Source organism: Elephantulus edwardii, unplaced genomic scaffold (genome assembly GCF_000299155.1).
Source record: "Elephantulus edwardii isolate Elephantulus edwardi_28Jun2011 unplaced genomic scaffold, EleEdw1.0 scaffold00025, whole genome shotgun sequence".
Classification (NCBI taxonomy): domain Eukaryota; kingdom Metazoa; phylum Chordata; class Mammalia; order Macroscelidea; family Macroscelididae; genus Elephantulus; species Elephantulus edwardii.
This window is the reverse complement of record NW_006399775.1, coordinates 8,752,432-8,773,534: the sequence shown is the minus strand read 5'-3', so window position 1 is coordinate 8,773,534 and position 21,103 is coordinate 8,752,432. Positions and strand designations below refer to the sequence as shown.

The 21,103-nt window shown below is 36.2% G+C and overlaps 1 protein-coding gene across 1 annotated transcript in view; it reads right to left on the bottom strand.

The window, feature by feature from the left end:
- Positions 1-21,103, bottom strand: part of SNTG2 (syntrophin, gamma 2) — a 644,399-nt gene that overhangs the window by 141,326 nt on the left and 481,970 nt on the right. The window contains exon 14 of the mRNA XM_006882917.1: positions 16,576-16,782. Coding sequence (XP_006882979.1) covers positions 16,576-16,782 — 207 coding nt within the window. The remainder of the gene's footprint in view (positions 1-16,575; positions 16,783-21,103) is intronic.

Here is a 21,103-nt window from a genome sequence, read left to right as displayed (position 1 = left end):
AATTACATATGATAATAAAATATGTTCTCATAGTTTCCTTCATCTTGTTCCAAATATTCGGTCTCTAACTAAAGTATATAAATATTTTTTCTTACTTCTTCACTAAAGGCACTACATATATATATAAATATACATAGAATTTTTTTAATTTTAATGAACGTTTACAGAGACTTAAGGTTTCCAGTCAGTCATTGCTGCACTTTTCTCTCTGCCCACCCCTTCTCCCCTCAATTCACTCTTCTCCTTGAAAAGTGAAAGAAAAACTCTTTCATTGTTATGCAATCGCTCCCCCAAAGTCCACTCCACTGTGCAACCTTCAATCTGGACTCCTGTCATGACAATAATACACAATCACATATCCCTTTTAAACAGCTCTCTCCCTCATCTCTTTCAATGCCATACACATCATTCCTCCCATCCTTCTCTGTCTTCCCTCAACCCTGATGTCAGTCCTGTTTTACAATAGTGGGCCTATGCAGTATTTGTCCTTTTGTAACTGAGATATTTCACTCAACATAATGTCTTCTAGGGTCATCCACTTTGCATAATATTTCATGAGATCCTTGTTTTTCACTGCTGCATAGTATTCCTTTGTGTGAATATACCAGAGCTTCTCTATCCATTCATTTGCTGATGGGCACTTGGGTTGTTTCCAGCTCTTTGCTATTGCGAACAAAGTCACAATAAACATGGGTGTGCATATATCTACTTGGGTGGCAACCTTGGTTTCTTTAGGGTATATTCCCAATATTGGAACTGCTGTGTGAAATGGTATTTCTATTTGCAACTTTTTGAGAAAGCTCCATACTGCCTTCCATAGTGGTTTCACCATTTAATACTTCCACCAACAGTGAATAAAGCCTTAGTAAAGATTCCAGTTTCTCTGCAACCTCATCAGCATTTGATCATCCAAGTGGGGAAACGACAGCCTTTTTAACAAATGATGTTGGCAAAACTGGAAAACTATCTGCAAGAAACTTAAGCAAGATCCACACCTCACTCCATACACAAAAACTATCTCAAAGTGTATCATGGACCTAGGACTAATTCAAAGGTCTATAAAGTTCACTAAAGAAAAACTTGGAAAAACACCAGAAGTCCTCATTTACAATATAAACAGTCTTCCAAGCATCCTGGAAAATCTACAACCAGGAGAGGATAAAATAGATGAATGAGACCTTCTAAGAATCAAATTCTTATGTACATTCCAAAACTTCTCCAATAGGGTAAAAAGGGAAGCCACAGACTGGGAAAAAATATTTGGTAATGACATGTCAGATAAGGGACTTATCTCTAGAATTTATCAAATACTTGAGCACCACAACAAGATAAAGGTAAATCACCCAACTGAAAAATGGGCACAGGATATAAACAGACACTTCACCAAAGAAGACATTCAAATAGCCAACAAACACAGGAAGAAATGTTCAAAATCCCTAGTTCTAAGAGAGATGCAAATCAAAACAACTATGAGATATCATCTCACCCCAGTAAGAATAGCAAAATTTAATAGGACAGCAAATATCAAATGCTGGCAAGGTTGTGGAGAAACTGGAACCCTTATTAAGGCTTTTTGTAGGTAACTAATTTTTACCTTCAAAACAAATCTTTGTTACTATTCAAATGCTTTCTTCTCCAACCTGGTCAAGGTAAGACATTAGAAATGGATTATAATCAAGTGACAGAAAAGTTGGAGATAAAAAGGGACACAAATCTGCATTTAAAAATAAATCCTTATAAACAAACCACACAAGTTTAATATTTTTTGGTCCTGCTCAGATATGGATATAGGAGTAAACCAAACAAATAAGTAAAAGTCATATTGAAGGAGTGGACTATGGAAAACTTATTGGCTGTGTTTACCCCTAATACATAGGCAGTACGTGAGACATGAGAATGGCAGATACGCCTCAGAAAAAAAATTAGAATTGGTAAGTTGCTAAACCACTGTCTGAATTAATCTTTTGCATATGCATGCATAAAATATTATGACACATGCAATGTGGTGCCAAGAGTATATTATTTCCTAATTTCTTATTTCTTGTCAAAAAGTCATCACATGCAATAAAATGATTTAAAAATATATACCAAAGAAGAAGGCTGATTTATAGTTAATTATTGGAGTCAGTGAGATTGGCTCAGGATAGGGCAGGCTTTAGAGTTGTTATACATAGGGTCACTTTGAGTCACAGGAAACTCAACAGCACATAAAAACAACAAGACATTATTATTATTATATTTTATTGGATTGATGAGGAAAATAAGAGTTTAATTTGCATATTAAATGGAAACACTACTGGACTAAGATTTGGAAAATATTAGTTTTTAGGTTTTGGTGGGGGTTTTTTTTTCCATTCAAGAAATTTATTGCATGACTCACAAGTAAGTGACTACAACATTATCTCACATGTTTGAAAGTGGCCTAAAGTTAGGTTGTACACCCAACATTTACAGATATAGTCTTATACTTGCTAAAATTTTAGACATATTCAAAACCACATGTGTTATATTGGTCAAATTTTACCTTTAAATTTCATGTTCACATATGACTAGCTATGTGGTTTTTGAAAGACACACTTCATCTCTCTGCATTTCAGAGAGAATAAATTTGGCTCCTGGATTATTTTGGCATGATTATGTGGTTAATCATCAACTGAAAAAGTCTGCAAGACATAGGAAGGAGAATACAGCTGGTACAGAAAAAGGCCTCTATGGCTGGCTCTGTATACACATACCATTTGCAATACATACGCTGCTTTCTATTTATTGAGCACAGACCACATATGAGGCTCTATGGGGCATAAAAATATTAAATGAATTAAATATAACGTTCAAGTTTAAGGAACTAATATAGAATTGAGGAAAAAATTTTAAAAATAATAGGTCACAGATTGTTGTTGGTAAGTGCCACAGAATCGATGATAACTTTTACTGACCGTATGAACAAAGGATTTGAACCTTGTCCTATCCTGTGCCAACCTCATCATCTTTGCTGTTGTTGTATAATGTTGAGTTTGAAGTGACCCATAGCTGACCCTCTGCTGAGTTTTCAGAGGCAGTGGACGCTCATGGAGCAGCTGGTGGATGTGAACTGCCTTACATTGGGATTACAGTGAAGCTTTTTGCTACTAGGCCAGTGGTGCTCCCTCCTCCTCCTCCTCTTTAATACACTTAAATCCATTGAAACAATCACTATGTCAAGTTATCTTGTTGAGGATCTTCCTCTATTTTGATGACCCTCGAACTTTCCAAGCATGATGTGTTTTTCCAAGTACTGTCCCATCCTAACAACATGCTTAAAGTATGTGAGGTTTAGTTTCACTATCCTTGTCTCTAAGGAGCAGCCTGGTTTCACTTTCTCCAAGATACATGTATTTACTCTTTTGGCTGTCCATGGGATGTTATGTACTTTATTCCAACACCACAAATCAAAAACATTTATTATTCTGTCATCCTTATCTACTTTTTAACTTTCAGATACATAGCAAGTCACTGAAAAGGCATTTATTTAAACTGGCATTGTTGCTCTTTAGTACTAGGAGAATCCTTGACAGAAGATTTTCCCAATACAACATTTCTTTTGATTACTTGATTGCTGGTACCAAGGCAGTTGATTGAGGATTCAAATAAGATGAAATTATTGACAACTTCAATCCTTGCTCCCTCTATATTATATCATATAATGATATTCCCTCTTGGTCACTGTCATCCAAACAGAGCAAATGAGCACTGCATTGAGTCAAGAAAGGTGTGTGTCAAGGCAATATCCTTTCCCTAGACTTATTCAATCTGTAGGAAGAGTAGATCATTAGAGTAGATGGACTATGTGAAAATGAATGTGGTATAAGGATTGGAGAAAGACTCATCAACAGTCTGAGTTAAACAAATGACACAACCCATTTGCTGAAATTAAAGAGATGCCCATAGGGAGAGGAACTCAATTCATTGAGGAGAGCCATGAATAACTTGTATCAGTGATAGTGATGAGTTCAGTCATCACAGATGATCAGAAATAAACCTTCCTGGGGAAGGGTAAGCAAATAGCAAGAAAGGTCTAAATCACGCCCTACTTCTCTATCTTAGAAGATTTTTAAATAAATATTTAATCTGTAGCATCAAATTTTTCCATCAAAGTTATATGCTCAGTATTCATTGTTCTAAATTTTTATTTTAAGAAAGATGAGAGATGATTCAATAAATAAATAAATAGATAAAAATTAAATAATTTTTTAAAATTTGAAATAAAAGGGCATGTTGACTTATCAAACAATCTAGCTCCTATCTTAGAGAAGAAAGCAGAACTTTATAAGTTTACTTAATATTACCCAAAAATTTACACTTTTTTCCTTTTTTAGACTATATAAGTGGATCCCATTTAGGAAGAATTATACCACATTCCTTTTATTTCCATGTGTCACATGTGCAAACATTAATGCCAATATTCTCATTAGTCTCTTCTACTATTTGAGGTGGTTAACCAAAGTAGGCTTTTATTCAGCAAGTCCCTCTGAGATATCCCTAACTAGTAAGTCTCTGTTTTAATGCATCTAATAATAGGAGCCTCACTTTTTCCAAAACCAGTCTTACCTCTTTTTAAATAGCCAGAACATTTTTCCAAGTAAATGAATGGTCATCTTCCCCCTCATGTTTTATTTCTGGACTTAGTTTTGCTCTCTTAAGCGACAAAGTGGCACCTTTCACAATGATGAAAGAAACTAAGGGACAAGGGAAAAGAACTCTGATTTCACATACTTTAATTCAAGTAACTTCGGAAAAAATCTCTCCTTTAAAATATGAGGTTATGTTAATCTTGGAATCCACCTAATTTAAAGAAAGACTGAATCTAAGCTTTAGTGAGTGTCTATTTTCTTCCTGAATACTGTCTGAGAATGGCTTTGGTACAATACAATTCCCAAAGAAAATCACGTGTGTCTATAACCTTCCTTCATTGCTTCTCAGATAATTCTTGAATACTACCCACCGTTGTTAAGCAAGTCAGGTATTATAAAGGGAAAAAACAAACAAACAAAAACCCAACCAAACCCACTTTCAACATTTTTTCTCAGATGTAGAGGCTTTCTTGATAGTTTCATATATATTTTCTATCTTCAGGGATAGTCTGGGATGAATAATTCATAAACAAGGTTGAAATCAGATAGATCTCTTATTAGAATGATAATGAGCTCTGGGAAGCCAAGTGAATCTTTACTGTACAGAATCTTGATTAAAAAAAAAAAAAGGTTAGATTCCTATTACATAATGGCTGGCTAAATAGATTTTCTTCCAGTTTCATGTGAGGCCAGGGGAAAGGACCAAATCAACTTAAAACAAATGTTTCTACAGTTCCTATAATCACATTTGCAGTGGATAATTGGTATCTCTGAGATTTCATAAATCAAACCTAGCATATATGCCACTAATTATTTGCTTGGCTCCATGGTCAACACTCTGGGTACCAACAGACAGGAAATCAAAAGGTGAATTTCATTGGGAAAATCTGCTGTCAGGAACCTCTCCAGAGTACTGAAGAGCAATAATATCAGTCTGGAGACTAAGGTGTGCCTGATGTAGGCCATGGTCTTCACAAATGCTTGCTATGCATCAGAAAGCTGGACACTGACTAGGGATGATAAAAGTGGAATTAATGCCTTTGAGCTGTGGTGCCAGAGAAGTGTGTTGAACATACCATAAACTGCTAGAAGAACAACCAGGTTCCTTCTGGAGAGGATGAAATCAGGCTGCTACTTGGAGGTAAGGATTCTTAAGCTCTGTCTGACATACTCTGGACATATTGCAAGAAGGGACCAGTCCTTGGAGAGGGACATCATACTTGGGATGGTGGAGGGACAACATAAGAGAAGACCCTGGATGATGAGATGGATTGACTCAGTGAGTGGGGTAATGAGGTAGGTGTGTTAGAGATGATGAAATTGGCTCAGGATAGTGCAAGGCTAAGGGCTTTTATACACAGGGTTGCTATGAGTCACTAGCTATTTGACGGCAAATAACAACAACTACACACACACACACACACACACACACACACACACACACATTTTACGTGAGCTTATATAGATGGTTTTCCTTTTCAGTAAGCCCCTTCATTTCTATGTTATGATAATCTGTTTTTAAAAGCATTAAGACTACTTTCCTCATAAGACATGAGCACACTGATACCAATGCTTTAAAAACAGTTTACTCTCTTACTAAATAAAATATTTCACTATTTTGGAAACTAGTAGAAGAGATTGTATTTGACTGCTAGATAATCAATATTTAAAACATAACATTTATCAGATACAATTAATGTCTTTTTAATTAAAGTTTAGTCACTTTATTTTCTCATCAGAGAAGAGAAAATATAGTTAGGAAAAGATCTTTACATTTTTTCATTAAAGTTCTCCTGAAGATGCTTTAAATCTTATTGAGGCTATTGGCTCTCAAGCCGAACTACATCTTGGAATCATCTGAGAACTTGTAAAATCAAAGTGTCATATGTGAAAACCATAGAGGATATCTTTGGGTGAATTTAAATTCATAATTTATAAGATATTAATTCAGATCTGCAGTAGAATTTGAGAAATCCAATAAACGATAAACACCAACACTTTGTACAACTGTGCATACTGGGTGGCATCATTTACATTTGGTCATCGAACTATTTAAAGCTAAAAATATCTGCTGTTTTTGTTGGGATGTGCAGTCAAGTTGCTTGTGACTCATAGCAACCCTATGTACAACAGCCCTAAATGTGGCTCAATCCTGTGCTAATCGTATTGTGTCTGGCATGGCCATTCCCATTACCCCAGTCACTGAATCAATCGACCTCATAGAGATCTTCTTCTCCTACACTGTCCCTCCACCCTACCATGCATGATGTCCCTCTCCAAGGACCTGTCCCTCCTTACAACATGTCCAAAATATGTTAGAAAAAGCCTCAGAATCCTTGCCTCCAAGGAGCAGTCTGTCTTTAGCCTCTTCAGGATGCACTTGTTTGTTCTCCTAGCAGTCCATGGTATATTCAATACTCTTTTCCACACCAGAGCTCAAAAGTAACAACTAGCCTTCTATCATTCCTAGTCACTATCTAGCTCTCTGATGTATGGCAAGTAATTGCAAAGACTATGGCCTGTATCAGGTGCACCTTAGTCTCCAGATTTACATCATTGCTCTTCAATGAGAGGTCACTGACAGAAGACATTGCAAATATTTTAACTTCTATTTATTTTAAAATAGATTTCTTTTTTAAATTTTATTTTATGAATTTTAATGAACATTTACAGATATTTTGGATTTCCATTCATTCACTGTTGCACTTTTCTCCCTTCCCACCCTCCGCCCCCACTTCGCTCCTCTCTTTGAAAAGTAAAATTCTTTCATTGCTATACAATCCCCCCCACAACCCACCCACTGCCTTGAGTACACTCCACTATGCAACCTTAATTCTGGACTCTGTGATAACCTTAATACCTGATGATATATCACTTTTAAACTGTTCTCTCCCTCATCTGTTTCAGTGCAGTGTACATAACTTACCCAGTTTTACTCAGTCTTACCCCAACTCTCATGTCAGTCCCATTCTACAACAGTGGCACCATGTAGTATTTGTCCTTTTGTGACTGAGATATTTCACTCAGCAGAATGTCCTCCAGGGTCACCCATTTTGAATAATATTGAATGAGTTCCTTGTTTTTCAATGCAGCGTAGTATTCGATTGTGTGACTATATCTCAGCTTCTCTATCCATTCATTTTTTGATGGGCACTTGGGTTGTTTCCAACTCCTTGCTATTGTGAACAAAGCCACTAAAAACATGGGTGTGCATATATCTGCTTGGATGTTGGTTTATATTCCTAGTAGTGGAATTGCTGGGTCAAATGGTAGCTTTATTTGCAACTTTTTGAGAAAGTGCCACACCACTTTCCACAGTGGTTGTACCATTTTACACTCCCACCAACAGTGAATAAGGTTCCAGTTTTTCCACAACCCTATTAGCATTTGTTGCTTGCTGTTCTGTTAAAATTGCTATTCTTACTGGGTGAGATGATATCTCATAGTTGTTTTGATTTGCATCTTTCTTAGAGCTAGGGATTTTGAACATTTCTTCATGTGCTTGTTGGCCATCTGGATGTCTTCTTTGGTGAAGTGTCTGTTCATATTCCATGCCCATTTTTCAATTGGATGTGTTCACCAAGTTGTGCCAAGAAATCTGGAGGACAACCACCAGGCCAAATGACTGGAAAATATCTGTATTTGTTCCCCTTCCACAGAATGGCAACCTGACAAAGTGTGGAAATTATTGAACAATATCTTTAATATTGCATCCAAGCAGAATTCTGCTGAAGATTATCCCAAAACGAGTGGAAAAGAACATGAGTAGAGAACTGCCAGAATTGCAGGCTGGGTTTAGAAGAGGCCATGGTACTAGGGATATTATAGCTAATGTTAGATAGATCTTCGCTGAAAGCAGGGAGTACCAGAGGAATGTCACCTGTGTTTCATTGACTATGCAAAGGCATTTAATTGTGTGGCTCACAATAAACTGTGGCTGACTCTGAGAAGAATGGGAATACTAGAACACTTGTGTTTATGTGGAACCTATACTTGGAACAGGAGACAGTCATCAAAAGAGAGCAAGGAAACAATGCATGGTTCAAAATTGGGAAGGGCATAGCCCAGGTACTCCATACCCTTTCAATTTATACGCAGAACAGATTATTTGGGAGGCTGGCCTATATTAGGAGAAATAAGGCATGATTTAAGGAAGATTCATCAATAATCTGCATTACTCAGATGACACAATCCTGCTTGCTGAAACTGAGAGGGACCTGAAACACTTGCTGCAGAAGCTCAAGGACTGAAGCCTTAAGTATAGATTGAAGCTCAACCTAAAGAAAACAAAGATTCTCATCACTGTGCCAACTGGTAGCATTATGACTGTTGGTGAAGAGATTGAGATTGTTAACAGCTTTAGTTTGCTTGGTTCCACAATCAACACTCTTGGTACCAGTAGCCGACAAACTACATTGGGGCAGTCTGCTGTCAGAGACCTCTCCAAGCACTACAGAACAATAATGCCAGTCTGGAGACTAATGTACACCTGATTTAGGCCATGGTAGTTGTGACTATTTGCTATGTGTCAGAAAGTTGGGCAATGACTTAGATGACAGGAGAATTGATGCTTTTAAGTTGTGGTGCTGGAGAATAGTATTGAATATACCAAGGTCTGCTAAGAGAACAAAGAGGTTTGTCCTGCAGGCTGCTCCTTGGAGGCAAGGATTCTGAAGCTTTGTCTGACATATTGGGTGTGTTTCAGGGAGGGACCAGTTGTTGGAGAGGGATGCCATGCTTGGGAGGATGGAGGGACAGTACAAGAGAGCAAGACCTTGATGACATTGATTGATTGAGTGATGGGATAATGGAGGAAGGTGTTTCTGAGACATTAAGATTGGCACAGGATAGAGCAGGTATAGGACTATTATACATAGAGTCACAATGAGTCACAAGCAACTTGATGGCAAATAACAACAACAACAATTAAAATTGAGTGGGGGAAAACTCTAGCCACATGGAAAATTAATAATGCTTAGTAAAGAATAGAAGCATTTGTTACTTATGTTGAAACTGGAAAAGGAAACTAAGCTTTTTCTTAGGATTCTTAATGATGTATGTTTTAATAGTTTATGAAGAATAAATAGTTCTCTATTGGCCTTTTGAAATTTTTTTTTTAATTTGTATATTTATTTAAGTATAAGTGTGAACATTGTATATCTGTTTGTCCTAGAGAAGTTACTGATTTGGCCAGCCTATATTTAGGAATAAACAACACTCATTTACCAAGTATTTTGATGAAATAATTTATTACATAAGCTGACAATATCAGTAGTGAACGTCCACTCAGTTCTTGAAGAAAGTAGTTATTTTGCACATTAACAAGACCAAGTTTTCTTTAAGTAGCTTTTCAAGATAGCCTGGAAACATGAGAGGAGTAACACTAAGCAAAACCAGAACAAAACTACAACAAAAAGGACGCAATCTCAAATCCCAACAATACTGAGATGTGAGAAGATATCTGAAAGAAATGACATGTAAAATAACACTCTTTTTTGCCTACGTATAATAAGCATGATTGTTGTGACTCAAGAGATGTCTACTACTTGTAGCCAAAGGCATTTTCTCTGACACAGATATTTTATACTTTTGTTTCTATTATGAAGAAGATGTCTAAAATTATAATTTCTAACAGGATACTGCTAATAGAAACATTTTAGATGAATTGATGGGAAGATAATGTACAACAATTTACACATTGCTGAGCAGTATATATGTATGATAAATATATTTTAATCACAAAGAAAAATATGCTGGAGAGGGTATAAAAATATTTCAAAGAATATACTGCTTAACAAAGATATTTGTACCTGAGCTTAGAAGAAGTCCCTAGAGAAGGTAGAATTTTAAGTGCTTTTATTTTCTGTATTTCAGATATACATTCTATTTGCATTTTTATAACATAGCATAATTTCAGTAATGCATAATCATTGCAAATTTAGAATTTTTCTGTAGAATGTATTTACTCCAGGTAAAATGTACTGCAAAATTACTGTTAAGAAATGTGTCATGAATTTAAATTCAGAGCTACTGAAGGGTGTTGGCATTAGCTTTCATAAATTCTTAAAGAAAACGGATGAATATGCTAATAAATGGAGGAAAACTAGTATACCATAGCCTACAGCATTTAAAAAATAAAATTTCATAGTTGTTGTTGTTGTATACTATTGATGCAGAACACCCCACCCAGTTGATCCTCTGTGGGTTTTCAGAGGCAGTAAGTTTCAAGAGATGAGATTGCCCATGTTTCTCCCATGACAGTGTGTTCAAACCATATATCCCTGGGTTAGCAGTGTAATCCTTTCCAACTAAGCCACTAGAGCTCCCTTAATTAAGAAAGATAAATGCTATAAAAAATTTATTTTGGTTTCTTTTTAGTCCATTCTAACTCCATAGGAATCTCATAGGTTAGAGTAGTATTGCCCCGCAGGGATTTATAATTTGTAACTGTCACAGTACATGACCATAAAGCATTTTTTTTTCTCCACAGAGACACTCAAAACAAACAAAAAAACCCAAAACAAACAATCTAAAACAAAAACACTCTAATTAATTGTTTGGGGTTGCAACCAACTCATACTGAGAAGTCTCTGAGGCTATCAATCACATAGAAGGAGCTTCCCCAGGTTCCTCAAGTAAAACCGCTGGTGGAATCCAACTGTAAGAGATGGAGCTCTGGTGGCTTAGGGATAAGGAGTTACAATGCCAACCCAAAGGTAGGCAGTTCTAATCCACCAGCTTCTTCATGGGAGGAGAACAGGTAATCTCCTCCCAAACAATTCCCACCCCTGGAAACCCTCTTCAGGCTCATCTGAGTCTACAGCAATGAACAACCACAGAAAGTCATGGTGTTTTGAAGACAGCTGCATCCTATGGATTAACGAGCAGAGCTGCCTATTATAGGGACACTTCTATGAGTACGATTATACTCATTGCCTTTGAGTAGGAACAAACTCATAGGTTATCCTTGAGCAAGTGTTCAGAGATTGTAAATCACAAAGAAAGAAGCTATCCTTCATTTACAGAAAAGCTGGTGGATTTGAAATACAGGTCTTTGGCTTCTAGTGAACATTCTGATTGTACATTTTCTAAGGCAGAATTTTCCACACTGGAATAGCAAATTAATTATTACACTACATACTCATCATAGAGTTGTTGCTGTTGTTATGTGCTGTGGCGTTGCTTGCGACTCATAGCGACCCTATGTACAACAGCCCTAAACCCTGCTCTATCTTGTACCAATCTCACTGTCTCCAATACACTCATACCGATTACCCCAGTCATTGAATCAATCTACCTCGTAGAGGGCCTTCCGCTCCTATGCTCTCCCTCCACCCTCCCAAGCATGATGTTCCTCTCCAGGGACTGGTCCCTCCTTACAACATGTCCAAAGTATGTCAGACTGAGCCTCAGAATCCTTGCCTCCAAGGGGCCGCCCAGTTTAACAGATTCATCCTTTCCAGGATGAATCTATTTGCTTTCCTAACAGTCCATGGTACTCTCAATACACTTCTCCAGCACCACAGCTCAAAGGCATCAATTCTTCTATCCTCCCTAGTCATTGTCCAACTCTCTGATACATAACAAGTGATGGTAAAGACCATGGCCTGTATCAGATGCACCTTAGTCTCCAGAGTGACACCATTGCTCTTCAGTACTTTGGAGAGATCCCTAACAGCAGACTTTCTCATCGCAATATGTCTTTTAATTTCCTGGCTGCTGGTGCCAAGACTGTTGACTGTGGAGCTAAGCAGACCAAACCTGTGAACAATCTCAATCTCTTCACCATCCATCCTGATGCTGACAATTGGTCCAGTGGTGAGAATCTTTGTCTTCTAGACATTGAACCTCAATCCATACTGAAGGCTGCAGTCCTTGACCCTCTGCAGCAAGCACTTCAGGTCCTCCTCAGTTTCAGCAAGCAGGGTTGTGTCATCTGTATAATGCAGATTGTTGATAGATCTTCCACCAATCCTGACCCCACATTCCTCTTCATAGAGCTCTGCCTCCTGGATAACTTGTTCTGCATACTGGTTAAAAAGGTATGCAGGTAAAAAGGTAAATAGGACATATCCCTGGCATACGCGCTTTCCAATTTTGAACCATACTAATTTTAAAAACATACATCACATCAACTTGTATGCATCTTACACAGGTTATTAATTAATAGTGATTATAAATATCTGGTGAGTTTTGCTGAGTAGTGGGCAGGGAGTTGTGCTGCCAACTCAAAACCATAGAGCATCATACAGTGCTACTAGTGGCTTTGATTGCTGACCTATCATTTAATAGTGAAGAGCTTAACCACTGCACCATTGGGCTCCTTATTATAAAAAATGTAAATATTTAAATCTTTTTAGAGATTTAAAACTATCAGTTTTAGATTGAGAAAAATAAAGCAATGAAAAAGAAATCGCTCTGTAAAACAGAGATAGATGCTGGGACAAAATGACCATTCAAAAGGAATATAATTTTATTTTTTTACTATTGAGTGTTTGAAATGTGCCCGGGTATGTTTTCAGTGATTCTCAATTCCTATTTCTTTTCATTTGTTTTCTAAATCACAGCAGGTTTTAATAAAAAGAACATAACTTTTGAGAGAAATTCTTAGGGAAAATTTATACTTTGTGGCTACTCCATTAAAGACCATTTGAAAGGCACTTAGCTCTCTTGAACTTTAGTTTTTCCATTTAGTAAAGTGGAATAAAACAAACAATTGGATCTCAGATATATGCATTCTCTTAGTGCCTTTTCAGCAGCTACAATTTGCACAGGAGAAGATTCATAATTTTTCCCTTTCAAAATAACTAGTGGATAACCACTTTTGAGTTGACAGTACAACTCCCTGCCCTCTAGCCAACCAGAGCTCACCAGATATTTATAATCACTATTAATGAATAACCTGTGTAAGATGCATACAAACTGATGTGGTGCATGTTTTGGAAATTAGTATAATTCTTGTAACTACTCTATGATAGGTATATAGTATAATATTTAATTTGCTATTCTAGTGTGGAAAATTCTGCCTTAGAAAATGTGCAGTCAGAATGCTCATTAGAAAAAAGAATAAAAAAAATTAAAAAAATTAAAAAAGATGCTCATTAGAAGTCTAATTTTATCTCACAGACATTAAGTGCATTTTCACGAGGGACTAGTTCTTGAAAAGAATGACATCGTTGGAAGAGTAGTGAGTGAGTGAAGGAGAGGGAAACTAATAAAATGGACTAAGCAGTGACTACAGCAAAGGCTTCAAGCATCACAGAGATCATGAAGATAACACAGGACCACACAGTGTTTCATTCTGCTGCATCCAAATGAGGCTGTGAGTCAGAACAGACTTGATGGCACCTATCAACAATAACAACCCTTCGCAGATTGAGTATTGGCATTTTTGAGAAATATAATTTCTAAAAGATGAAGAGATAAAATAGTAAGACCTGGATGAGATACTTTACATTTTTTTTTTCATTTTCTAAATCTAAATAGCTAAAAAATTAGAAAAATATTTCCTGATTTATTTGGAGTCCCAGCTTGGTACAAACAGAAAGCTGAAAGTTTTTTTCTCTATTATTAACCTGGTATATCTCTTATGTCATAATCCAAATTTCAGATCTTTCATTCTATGGACCATTTTACCATTAGTCTCATTTTTCAATTTTTTTACTGATATTCCTTTCTTCACTTTTCCATTTACATTACATACAAGTATTTTTTAAAAGGAATTAAATGCTTCCTATAGGAAAGTTTTCTTGACTGTTATATTTCCAGTCTTTCCATCTTGTTTTATTAAAAAAAAAAACAACACCAAAAAACAAAAAAGATAAAACACAAAAACCAAACAAAAACCAAAAAAACCAAAACCCCAAAACAACAAAACAAAACCACAACAACCAAATGGAAAAATATAAGGATTGACTGCTTGTTCATTTTACTCCTAAGGTAGACATTCTTCTAGTCTTAAAGAATGACAGGTAAACTTTCATCTCTCTCTAGAATGACTCTGACATTCATTATGTTATGCCCAGGCACTGGATGAAATCACCTGTCAGCTTTCTTCTAGTTCTAGGATTTTATGATTTATCTTATTCAGGATATGTTCTCCTACTTTCCTATTATTCTCCTTTAACCATGACTTAGGTATCACCTAACTATGCTCTGTTTAGCAGCGGATTCTGGGAAAGGAGTACTAACATGGTCTGTGTATGCTGATGAAAATGCATCGATTTTATATTATGAAATGAAATTATTAATGCTGTAATATGGACAAAGAAAGCTGTCCAAAGAGTTCAACTATCCCACATAGTATTTTTTTCTCCTTGTCTTCTAATAATTTGAACTCTCTGTATTCACAATTTCTAAGTGGTGAAACTAAGTCCCTAAAATTAGAGATTCTTCATTTAGTGTTTGTCCTTCCAATACATGATATACAGGATTAATAAACTATTGTGATGTATCATTGAGTTGGAACTAACTCATAAATGATCTTCCAGTGAGTTCTCAGAGGCTGCAAATTACACAAGAGGAGATTATACATCTTTCTCCTGCATAAATGAATTGGATGACTCAGATACAGATGTTATGATAAACACTGGAAATCAATTATAATTCTGAGTAAAAATAATTAATAGATAGGACAACAGGAGCCTGGAAATAAATTGACATTTGATAGCCATAAACATTTGAGTATAACATAATGATTATATATAGTAGTAGAAGTCAGAGAATATTAAAAAGTTAAAAGGATGTTTCTTAACAGTTTTAAATGACACTTGCTCTATAAAGGCACTCTGTTAATGTTATCAAGGAACTCCTTTACATTATAAGAACATGGATGAGAAATAAATGATAACACAATATTTTGTAAACTCAGTATATATTTGTGGGTACTTGCCATTTTTAAAAAACATTAGAGCAGCTGTCATTCATTAGTAACTTACACTCTTAGAGTTCACAGATATCAACACCAATCCAGGAACAAACCCAGGAATTTTGTGCAGAATTAAATTTCCTCTCTGATACACTTGTTTCATTACTTTTTGTCACTGTTATTCCAAGCATACATTATCTCCCTTGAAAAAGATACTACTATTTTAAGATAAAGAGAGTTATATTTTCCTTTACCTACTCAACTTACATATATTCAAATTTGTAAGTGATTTATTTTCTGCTATCAAGAAAGAAAAAAGAAATTCAGGTAATGAGTCGTTTTTATAGTACTTTTGGAAGGTTAATGTTGTGAGGATAAGCCATGAAATACATTAAAATTTCACAAACATCAATGCAACAACAGTATTTGTTTGTATTTGCATGCTAAAAGTTTTATCTCTTATTAGCAGTTTATGAAATGTTTCAATACTTGTATACCTATATTAGGAATATGTCATTATGACATATAGTGATGGAGTGAGTTCCTAGCTATAAAGCTTTAGTCCTTTAAAATAAATATAAATGCAGATGCACATTTTTATACAAAAGAATCTGTCGTAATTTTACCCATAATCACTAAGTGGTATGATTGTTATGTGCCTTTCAGTCACTATGACTCATAATGACCATGTGAACATTTAATGTGACCCTGGCCCGTTCCTGTGCCATCGTTACATCTAACACACTTGAGCCCATTGTTATAGTCACTGTATTAAGCCATCTTATTGAAGGTCTTTTTTCCTATGCTGACCCTCCCACTTTTCCAAGCATGTTGTCCTTCTCCTGATTTCTCCTAATAGTATTTCCAAATTACGTGAGATGTAGTTTCATCACCAACTTTACCTCCAAGGAGCATCCTGAGAAAAGTAGTAATTTTCAACATGTTAACTCAGATTAAAGAACAATATTTCCATTTGTGAATATAGATTTTTTCCCCCCACAGAAGTAAATTGGCCTGCTACTCTAAAAACTATATTTTAGATACCACAACATTGTTTTCAGGGAATAAAACAGACAAATGCTACTATAAATTACATACCCCAGTTCTTTGAACTTCCATGAAAGTAGCTCTTTGGAATGATTTCTCCCACACGGCTAGCTCACTCCCAAGTTCTACATTGAAAAAATGACTCTTCCCATGGCCGACCATGACACTGAAGCAATATGGCCTCTGGTCTTCAAAATCGAAGTCTTGAATACCCAGATATAAGTTTGCTTGTAACCAGCAGTCATCAGTAAGCCAAAACTGAAAAACAGAAAGGATTTAAAAGTGTAAAAAAAGTTAGCGTTGGAACATGATTCAGAGAACGAGGAAACCATTTTCTCCATTCTACAGAGCTCACTGGCAGGGGATAAGTGAAAAGAGCTGACATTTCTGCTTAGGCTGGTAAGCAGTGTATTGTGTGATCTTTAAGTCGTACACTTAAAAAAAGGTTCAATATTGCATCACTTATTCATTCACTCATTCAGTTTTTTACTGCTGTAAAGTGAGTCAGTTCCAACTCATAGCTGATCCCCCAGGGGATTTTCAGAGATTTAAATCACATTGGAGAAGACCGAGCATCTAGCTCTTGGAGAGCAGCTGGTGGATTCGAACCATCTGCCTTTGTGTTTGCTGTGCAACTCCCTGTAGCATAACTGCTAAAATGAACCCATGAATAATTATTGGTAAATGAATTATGTATAACTCTGAATTCTCTGCGCCTTTCACTTCAAATGCTGACAACTACAGCTCTACTGCTATGCTTAATTTTAAACATCCTTGGAGAGAGACATCATGCTTGGGAGGGTGGAGGGACGGCGCAGGAGGGGAAGACCCTCTATGAGATGGATTGATTCGGTGACTGGGGTAATCGGGATGGGTGTGTCAGAGGCAGTGCGATTCGCACAGGATACAGCAGGGATTAGGGCTGTTGTGCTTAGGGTGGCTATGAGTCGCAAACGACTCGACGGCACATAACAACAACAACAACATTATATATATATGGAAAAGTCCTAAGGAAACAGCTTCATGGTCAGCATAAAACCAACAAACACTGAAAACATCTTACCAATAACTGATAATTTTACTTAGGATGGAAGGTTCTTACACTATTTTTTAGCTTTTCTTCACATCCTATGTTGTGTCCTAAAAGAGAGGACACAATGCTCAGAATACCTTCAACATATGACAAAGATTATTCATGATGTAATTGTTAATCAAAGTGATTGACTAAAAGAAATATTTCAGAAATACTTTCAAATGTATTAGCTTATGTGGTTAGTTCTCGATTAGTAATTTAACCAGGAAATAACATATAATCACTAAATATCTATTAGTCACAGGCTTTACTTGTCTTTAATTATTTTGGCAAATTTAATCTATGAATACTGCACTACACACAAAGCTTTCAGTGATTTCTCACTCCTTATTTTGCTTTGGTTTTTTTATAAAGTCATGGAAGCGATTCGATATTAGGATTAATTTATCTAAATATTGTTGTGAGCTGCCATGGAGTCAACTCCCAACGTAGGGTGCACGCACAGTGGAACAAAATACCGCCTGTTACAATCCCATCCGCATGATTGTCTGGGGATCAGGCAATGGTGATTTACAAGGCTTCCAAAAGCTGATATTCTGATGGAAAACATCTGTTCTTTCCTGTTAGTCCATTTCAGTTTGGAAGTTCCACAGAAAGATGTTTTACATCAAAGTAACATGAAAGCTTCCTTTAACAGATGGATGACAGCATTAGGTGCATTCTTCCAGAAATGAAAAGGGTCTCTAACACACAAGGAGAGAATTAAACTACTGAAACACCAATGTGCCTTTGTCACTGTAAAGTATAGCAAGGGGAGAATTACACCACTGAAACACCAATGTGCCTTTGTCACTGTCAAGTATAGCTAAATAATTAACATTTTCAGTTGCTTTTATAAGGATAATGATGTAGAAGCATAAGAAAAAGTAATGCATGGCTGGCCTTCCCCTTCTCTCTCTCAATCTTTCTCTCTTTCTATTTTATCCATTGACTTAGTTTAGTCTTCAGATTACTCATTTAAGCAAACATTCCACAAATGTATATTGAAGGACTTGCATCCGGTATTACACTGGGACACTGTTACTTAAAATCGATTTTGCTTGCATATACTCATTAAATACTACATTAATGGACACAAGAGTAAACACATTAGCCAAAGTTCCATGTAGTCTCATACAAAAAATATTCAAAACCATAATATTTAAGACAATGAAGAACTATGGGATGTAATTACACTTTCTAGCTAATGGTTACCTAACTAGCTTTCTCACAGTGTAATCTATCATATTGCGTGACTATGGTATTTCTGAGCTGTAAGTGATAAGGAGTTGCCCTCTTAACTCAAAAGTAGGTGAGTCCACCAGAGGATGGGCAGCAGAAAGATGGCAGGAGAGTCAGCTCAAAGTTGTTTCAGACTCAATGGCAGAAGCAAGGTATTTTCTACTGACCTCATTGCGAACACATGTCCTTTATTAACTTAAGACCCAACACATACTGTTGTGTGTTGTCATTTATATAGAAAGTATTTTATGCTGATTTTCTGGAGTGGAGTGGATGTGAAAATGTAGCTTGATTTCTCTCTATATAATCATTATGTAACCAATATAGTAAAAATTAGTGAAATTGCCAAACTATAATAAATTATATTTTACTTTGTGTTGTGTGATTACTATTTTCATTTTTCCTTCTTTACAATAACCACTTATATAAATAATTTTGAAAATTAGTAATGTGATTATAGTAGACTATTTAAAATATTGTATTAGATTTTGAAATAGTTCTCAATAACCTTTTAATAATTCTTCAAATATTCACTGAAAAGGATGTCATTAAACATTTCCAAGCACATAACTTTTTGATTCTTTTGAATTATTTATTTAAAATGAATTCTGAGGAGTGAGATCACTTGATCAAAGAGATGGGTCTTTTTATGACTCTAAATTTGAACTGACAAATTTGTATGCAAAGTTTTATGTTCAAGAGCAAGTAGTCAGAATCAAAAAGAAGTTTTAAAATAATCTGAGATTTCCCATGAAAGACCTCACATACCTTCTAGAAACTCTAAAATTGTTTAACTCCACAAAAAAATATATAAATGGCAAATAAATATATTTAAAGATTTCTTAATGATGTTATGTACTGTTGACTCACTTGTGACTCATAGTGACCCTATGCACAAGAGCCCTAAACTCTGCTCTATCTTGGGTCAACCTTATTTTCTCTGACACACCTCCCCTCATTACCCCCGTCACTGAATCAATCCATATCCTCAATGATCTTCCTCTCTCTCTCTATCCCTCTATCCTTTCAATTATTCTGTCGCTCTCCAAGGATGAGTCCTTCCTTGCAGCATGTCCAGAACATATCAGATAAAGCCTCAGAATCATTGCCTCCAAGGTGCAGTCTGGTTCCACTCTCTCTAGGATGAACTCGTTTGTTCTCCTGGCAGTCCATGGTATATGCAAGACTTTTCTCCAGCACCATAGCTCAAAGACATCAATTCTCTTTCTATCATATCTTGCAATTCTATTTTGAAATAATAATTCAGTTGTACATTGGAATATGACAATATGGATCAAATAACAGAGAAATTAAAGGGTTACAGCAAATCTCTTGGTGCAAACAGTTAAAAATTGATGTTAAGCTTTTTAAGGAAGCACCAAACTGCCTTCAAGAGTGGTTGTACCATTGTATAATCCCACAAACAATGTAAAAGAGTTATTGCTTACCATCTTGTTAAACTTTGCCACTGTTACTGGAGTGAGATGGTAGCTTATAGTTTTTATTTGCATCTCTTTTATTGCGAGTGATTTGGAGCATTTTTTCGTGTCTGTTGGCTATTTGAATATCTTCCTCTGTGAAAATTCTTTCCACTTTTTTTTTTTTTGCCCATTTTGTAATCGGGTTATCAAACTTTTTCTTATGGAGGACAGGAGTAGTCTATAAATTTCGTTAAGTGACTCTTTTCTGAGATGTTATTGCCAAATGTTTGCTCGCAGTCAACAGGTTTTCTTTTGACCCAGCTATCCCATTGCTTAGAATATACTCTGAGAAAATGAGAACTCAGGCTCAAATGGAAACCATTGTTCATAGCAGCTTTATTCACCATCAAAAGAGCATAGAAACAGCTCAGACATAGAACCACAAACAAATACATTCACACAATGAGTTTGTGATACATTCACACAATGGAATTACTACCTAACTTGAGAGGGAGTGAAGAGCCTTATGCTGAGTGAATTAACTCAGCCCCACAAGACAAATACTGTATAACATTATTATTATTATGGAATGCATATGAGGATCCGAAGCGGGGGTGCGGGCGTGGAAATAGAGAGGTGAGGATGGGGAGGTAGGTAGGGTGATAATCATGTAGTTGTTGTTGTTATGTGTCGTCGAGTCACTTTCGACTCATAGCAACCCTATGTACAACAGCCCTAAACTCCACTCTGTCCTGTGCCATTCGCACTGTCTCCGACACTCCCATCCCAATTATCCCAGTCACTGAATCAATCCACCTCATAGAGGGCCTTCCTCTCCTGCGCC